Raw genomic sequence first — 6857 nt, 5'->3', positions numbered from 1 at the left:
CACTAGGCTCCTGCAGGGGGCGGGATGTATGCACGTTGCATTGGATAGGAGGGATTTGCAGAAATCAACACTGACCTCCTTTGCACCTGCAGAGCAGCTTCCATTAGCCCAAAGCTACCATTGGACCCAATCCTAACAAACATACCTGGAGGAGACTGGTTCATAAAGCTTCTGCCCGAATAAATTTATTTTTAAAAAATCCAGGCTGTAATGTTATTTATTTACTGAATTTGTGCCTGCTGCCCAGCTCTGGCATGTTCTCATTGGGTGGGAAACATTAGATGGGGGGAGCCTTGAACCAAAGCGCCCCACACTGCAACCGTTTGTTACAGCACAGGTCCACACTTGTAATGCTTAAACATTTGCAGCGTAATAGTCGTGGTTCAATATATCTATTTAATTACAACCCCTCCCCCCAAAAAAAATCCCTGGTAAGTTCTTTGAAGGGGTTCATACATTTCAGGAGATCTATGCTGGCTTTGGGAGGGGGGCGGGAACAGAGCAATTCCACCTCCCGGTTAATCTATTTTCATCCACAGTTTTCTATTTTTACAATGGCATGCCATTGGATTAAAGTAGATAAGGCTGTCATGGAAGTCTTTTGAGAAATGGCTCTCCTCTCACACTGCTTGTTTAGGAGCAATGTATTGGAAGGTAACAGTAAGCCTCAAAAACATCCCAGGCCCAACCATGGGTGGGCAAAACCTTGGGGATTGCAATAGTCATTTCCTGATTGCCTGGAGTCAAGGAGTATCTCTCTTGGCTAATTGGGTGGCTGACATTTACAAAATGGGACAAATCCTAGGGAGGGGAGAAATTTGTTTGCTTCATATTGGAACACCTACCCACCTGATTTCCATTCCCTGAACCAAATACGTGAACAGGAATGTGTGTTTCCTTCTAGATCCCCTCTTCTTTGAAGTTTGCAATTCATTCCCCCCCCCCCCAAATCATACATATACTAGGGGGAAAGTGCACTATTAAATGCTTCATGTTAGTGAAAAAACTCCCCAAAATGCATTATATCAGGGAAAATTCATTGCAAAGTAATCTATGTAATAGGGTTTCCCCCCGCAAGTTTAAGAAGAATACAGCCCAAAGTTGGGATAGCAATGGGGTGAACTGAAAAATTTGAAAAGCAGAAAGTAAAATTGGTAGAACTTTGAGGTGCAGGTAGGTCAGAGCTTGTATAGGATATATTTACAAAAAGGTCAATTTGCATTTGTTGCTCCACCCATTAGTGCCATATGGCCCCCCGCAAGAAAATGTGGCCCTCGGGCTGAATATTCTCACTTTGTTTCATATTTACTAACATTGTTCATTTTTAAAGATTTTTATTTAATTTTTACAATGTAACCTGCCCAGAGACCTATTCTGATATAGCTGACAGCTGATTTTATTAAGTATTTGCACAGCCTCCCTCAAGTCTCATTCTCCTTTCTCTATGCATTATTAACCTGTGGAACAAGGTTACCAGTCCAAGGTCATCTCACTCTGCGTGCCAAGGCCGGGATTCGAACCCGCGGAAAACCGTAAGCAGCTCTTTTCCGCGCAGGCGCCGTAACCACCTACTCCATGGAGCGTTCTGAGCATCCCCTCTCACCAGGGACTATTTTAATACCCGAGAAAGAGAACGCGGAGGGGAACAAGGTGAACTTCCTCCTCCTCCTCTGCCTAGAAAGTCTACCGAGAGAGAGAAGCACCTTCTTCCTCCCCCCAATCATGTGATCACGGGGCAAGAATCCCAGGTGGTAATGACTGTGGGGCGCGAAAGCGGAAGTGACGTCACCCCTCCGCCCAGGTCGCATGATGTGGCAAAAAAAGGGGGGGGAGAGACGTAGCGCCGAAGTAGGCGGGGCTCAGGAGAGAGCGAGAGGGGAGGGGGGGCGAAAGCTTGGCTAGCTAGAGAAAGACACATCGAGAGAGAGGGAGAAAAAAGTCCCTTCCGGTTTCGCGTATCCTTCCGCGCTTCTCATTGATTCCTTTGCGTGGGCGGCGTTCTGATCCTTCCGCCGCTGCGCTAATTGGCGGCAGGTGAGGAGGAGGATAAGGCGGAGGGAGCCGCCGCCGCCGCCGTGACTGTTCCTGCGCCGCCCGGCCGTTGCTCTCCCTTCCCTTGAGGAGGAAAGTGGTGTGTCCTTCCGCCGAGCGAGCGGCGGCTGTTTCCGGATCGCTCGCGGCGGCCTCCCACCGTCTTCTCCCTCTCTGCTTTCCCCGCCATTGAGAGCCGCCCTTGCCCCCTTCCCGGGTCCTTGGCTCGCCTCTCCGTCGGCTTCTTTTCTCTCACCCCCCCTCCTCCTCCTCCCGTGTTTCTTTTTTCCTGTGGAGAGACTAGGTCCCCCGCCCAAACGCCGGGCTGGAGCCCCAAAACCCCAACAACGCCTCGGGCGCCATGGCTCAAATCCTGCCCATCCGCTTCCAGGAGCACCTGCAGGTGAGTCTCAAGGAAAAAAACCCCGTGGGGGGGGTGCGGAAGGGGGTCGTGTCTGTGGGGAATGGCTGACGCGGGAGGGTTAGGAAGGTCTGGGGTTGGAAGCGGGGCCGAGAGAAAGAGAGAGGAGGGGGCTCTCCGTATGTGACAGTTTTAGGCCTTGGGGGACAGGAGGAGGGGGGGTCGGGGAATGGGGGCGAAGGGAGGTGGGTCCTGGGTTAGGAGCTGGGGCAGGTGGGAAAGGGGTCAGATGGAGGACTTGGGGAAAGGGAGGGAGCTCCTGGGCTTGAGGAGAAGGGGGGGGGGAGAAGAGAGATTTGTGCGTTGGATTATTTAATTTCTATACAGGTTAACATATTAAAAACGCCTCTTAAGTGGTTCGCAGAAACTGGAAGCATCAGCAGGCAACTTGAACAAAATATTACAAAAATGCACAGTTGCATATTTTTAAAAAACGTTACGTTAATGCGGAGTTAACTGATATGTGTAAATCAACATGCTTCCAAATACCAGTTGAGAGAGATAGGGCTGCTGGGAGGTGAGTGTGGGGGAAGTTAAGATTAAAGGACGTTTCTGGAAGGGCTGGCAAGCTAGTTTGTATTATATATGTAATTCAGTGCATTCTGTAATTCTGTGTGATAGTGGAAGGGGGTGGAAGTCGGGGCGAAGCTAGAGTTAAAGGGGGTTCATTGGAGCCATTGGGAGGGGAGGCAAGTGTCTTGTGTGTGTGTGTGATATGAATGAAGTTTGGTCTTTGATATAAGGGTAGGGAGAGGTAGCTGAGGAAATAGGACTAAAGGAAGTTCATTTAAGGTATTTGGGGTGGGTGTAAAGCAGGAGTTGTACTGGCAAGGTGTATTTATGTATGAAGGAGGGAGGGGACATCTATGTGATAGCTGAGAGGGAGGACTGGTAGGAGGAGGCAGGAGAAGCTATGGTTAAACTGGGTTTCCTGAATAATGGCTGGGTGGAGGGGCAGAGGCCAGAGCTGCCTGATTGTCTGAGATAAATATGAAGGGGGGAGTCGTCTGTGATGGTTGAGAGAGGGCTGGTAGAAGTAGGCAGGGGAAACTATGGTTAAAGGGGTTCCTTGGGGGAGGGGAGGCATGTGTGTACATAATACATGTATGAAGGAAGGTTTTAACTCTTCCCTCTCTAGAGTACCCATCTGTGTGATAGCTGAGATGAGTGGAAGGGAGGCCCTAACTCAGATTAAAAAGGGGTATTTGAAGAATTTAAGGGAAAGCAAGTGAGGTGGGTGGGTGTTACACTGAAGGTCAGGATCATCAATGGGGGAAATAATGTGTTTGTGAAAGGACTGCTGGAAGTGGGGAGGAGCTGAGATTAAAGGGGGTATTTGGAAGAGTGGAGGAAATGCGTGTGAGTTTGTGCAATGTATGCACACATGTGTGTTGTAGGGTCTTAGGTCTTGGGGACTCTGATGCTAGGAAGCCACCTGGCAGGCTGCTGGGAGTGGGGAGCTGAGAAGGCAGGTGACTGAGCATTAGAGGAGGGGTGGGAGCAAGAGGGGTGTGTGCCTAACTTTGCACAGGGAAGGAAGGTCATGGGGTTATCTGGAAGTGTGTGTAGGAAGCAATTTGTGTGGTAGTTTCGTCCTGTAAAGAGGGGGTGCTGAGAGTGAGGCAGTGGTAAAATGGCTCGGTTTAAAAGGATAGGGGTGCTCCAGAGAAGGTTAGGGGGAAACAAGTGTCAATATGTAGAGAGTAAGGAAAAGAGGAGGCGGTTTCTGTGATCTTCCAGGAGGAGGAGGGAGTGATGCCATCTGTATGACAGTGTGGGGTAGGAAGTGTTGGGAGTGATTCCTTTGGGAGAGGAGGAAAGCCAGTTCTGCTAAATGAATGGAGTGAGTGAGTGAGTGAGTGAGTGAGTGAGGAGTTGAGGTGGTGAATGAGACCGAGATGGGGGCAGGGGCTTTAGAGGAGCTGGGAGGCAGGATGGGGGCCTGAGGCATTTAGGTGGAGAACTGAAAGTGACTGGGAGTTTAGAGGCTTGCAGGAAGGGAGGAGAGAAGGCGGTCCTCAGATAGTGAAGTAGGAGAGAGGGAACTGAGTGAAGGTGGCTGCGGCTGTTTGTGCAGCATTTGGAGGAATTGTGGGGTGGGACAAAACCTTTTGGAGTAACAGGTGTTTCTCTATGGCATGGCAGGAAGGAAGATGATCCTGGAGTAACTTTGAAAGGGAGGGGAGGCCTGACTGTGAGTGGGATTATAAAGGCATTCTAGGTAATGTGGAGGAGATGGGGCTCCAGAGTAGCAACAGTAAGGTTTAAATAATGGAGAAGTAAAGACGATTGGGATTAAAGTGTTTGTGTGTGGAGAGGGGCAGTCCTGTTTGGAGACTAAGAGGGTGGGGCGGGTGAAACTTAGGGAGGTTCTTCAAAGTGGTTGGCATTAATGTTTGGGCATATAGTGTGGGTGGAAGTAGCCCTGGACTAATTTGAAGGGGTAGATGCACCTGTGTGAGAGGGAGGTGGCTGTTTCTCCATGTGATGGATTTGGCAGGGTTAGAGAAAAGAAAAAGCCAAGAGGAATTATTCTGATGCTTAATTGGGTGTGGTATACTTGCCTTAATGTAGATTAACTTGCTAGGCTAATGCAGGGGCTTGATGAGAGCAAGAACCTGACCTGTAGCGATAGGTCAGGGGGTCGATTGGTTTCTGGTTAATGATTTGTGTGACTGCTGACTGCAGAGTTGTTCTGGAAGAATTATGTGACTAGAACCAGACAGGAGATGATGTGAGTGATTGATGATGTAGACTTCAGGGGGAGAGAGATCTGTATAGTGGGTCAAGATTCGGTAATGTTGCAAATAACTCTGCAGGGGAAGCCCAAAAGGAATGTTGGGTATGCATGGACAGTTGAAGTGAGTGAGCCGATTATTCAACTGGCACATGTTTCTTATGTTTTTCAAGCTCTATCCCGTGTTTCCCTTAGGGATCATGTCACAGCTGATGGTGAGAAACTGTAAGGAGTTTAAAACAGGAGGGAGCGGGAAGAAATGATGTGATGTTGTTCCAGGGAGGTCAATTAGCATCGGTGCTAGCTAGGGCAGTTGGGTTTGGTTGACTTCCGCGGGTGGGTGTTAAGTTAGGCTGAACTTAATGGCAAAGTATTTGGAACTAAAGGAAATTTGTGGTATAATGTGATGGGTAATCCAAGGTCAGAGGTCATAGTGGGACCAGGTGTGCAATATCCAGTCACTTTGAGGTGTGCATAAAAGGTAGAGACCAATGTTGGTGCTCTGCGGCTTGTGGCAGGTAAATAGAAGTGCAGGAGTGGAATCCAGGCGATTGGAGCTGGATCAGGGTCAGATTCATTTGAGGATTCCTTCTCTTTGTCACGAAGGTTGAGAAAGGCAGTACTCATCTTTCTGTGGGTGGAGCTGTAGTAGTGACTGTGCAGGTATCTGCCTACAAAGTGCACCCCAATCACTCCAGGAAATGGCCCTTTGAGTTCCTGAAGCGGAAGGAACAAACACACTGCTACTCTTGAATCACAGCTTTCCTAACTGTTGAAATAGCATTGCCTGTTATGGGAAAGGTTATCCACTTCTACAGCAACATTTCACAGCTTTACTCAAGGAATCTGCTGCCTTCAGTGTCTGTAGTTGGGTGTGTGTGAGCAAGTAAGGGTTGCATTCCCCTGATGTGTAGATACTGTCATCCGACACATTCTTAGGTGTGCAAAGATGGCTCAGTGATGGTGAATTTTCCCCTGTACCTTGGTCGTTCACTTCCCTCCAAGCAGGCACTTCAAATTGCTTGTGCTCAATGCTCAATTATCTTAAAATCAGAACTTCCTGTATTCACACTATTGCTTTATTGGGTTGGTTTCCCTCTGCCTTCTTGCCCGCCATTCAGATGTCAGCCTGACCTAAGATCTGACACATGCAAACTTTGCATTGTGAAGGGGGAGCTTAGCTAAGTGGTTTCTGCTGCAATTCCTACTGTTGCCACTTCACAAGAATAATATAATCCTTATTGTGTGGGCGGCACTGGATCTCTGTCTCCAGTAGTGCCTACTGGGAAGTAGGAGGGGGGTGAGAGGGAGGAAGGTGTTTCTTCCATGCTTTGTTCCTTGTTTGCCTGCAAATACTTTGGTTGAGCAAAATGGGCTGGGGGGGGGGATCACCTTGAAAAAGAAAGAAAATAAGAAAATAAAATTGACAAGTGTCAACCATAGTACAGTGGTACCTTGATTCTCAAACTTAATCCGTTCCGGAAGTCTGTTCCTAAACCAAGGCACACTTTCCCATAGAAAGTACTGTAATTAATGCAAAATGGATTAATCCGTTCCAGACTTTTAAAAACAACCTCTAAAACAGCAGTTTAACATGAATTTTACTATCTAACGAGACCATTGACCCATAAAATGAAAGCAATAATCAATGTACTGTAGTATAAAATA

The 6857-nt window shown here is 48.2% G+C and overlaps 1 protein-coding gene across 2 annotated transcripts in view; it reads left to right on the top strand.

Moving 5' to 3' along the window:
• Positions 1 to 1960: 1960 nt before the first annotated feature.
• CLTC (clathrin heavy chain) overlaps positions 1961 to 6857 on the top strand; it is a 75055-nt gene continuing 70158 nt past the window's right edge. Inside the window, exon 1 of one of the 2 annotated variants that reach the window (XM_028708314.2) lies at positions 1961 to 2434. In XM_028708314.2, the coding sequence (XP_028564147.1) occupies positions 2393 to 2434 (42 nt within the window). In that variant the 5' untranslated portion in view covers positions 1961 to 2392. The remainder of the gene's footprint in view (positions 2435 to 6857) is intronic. The other variant, XM_028708316.2, reaches the window with a different exon arrangement.

The sequence above is a fragment of the Podarcis muralis genome, chromosome 15 (assembly GCF_964188315.1).
Source record: "Podarcis muralis chromosome 15, rPodMur119.hap1.1, whole genome shotgun sequence".
In the NCBI taxonomy this organism is placed as follows: domain Eukaryota; kingdom Metazoa; phylum Chordata; class Lepidosauria; order Squamata; family Lacertidae; genus Podarcis; species Podarcis muralis.
This window is presented reverse-complemented; position numbering and strand designations above follow the sequence as displayed.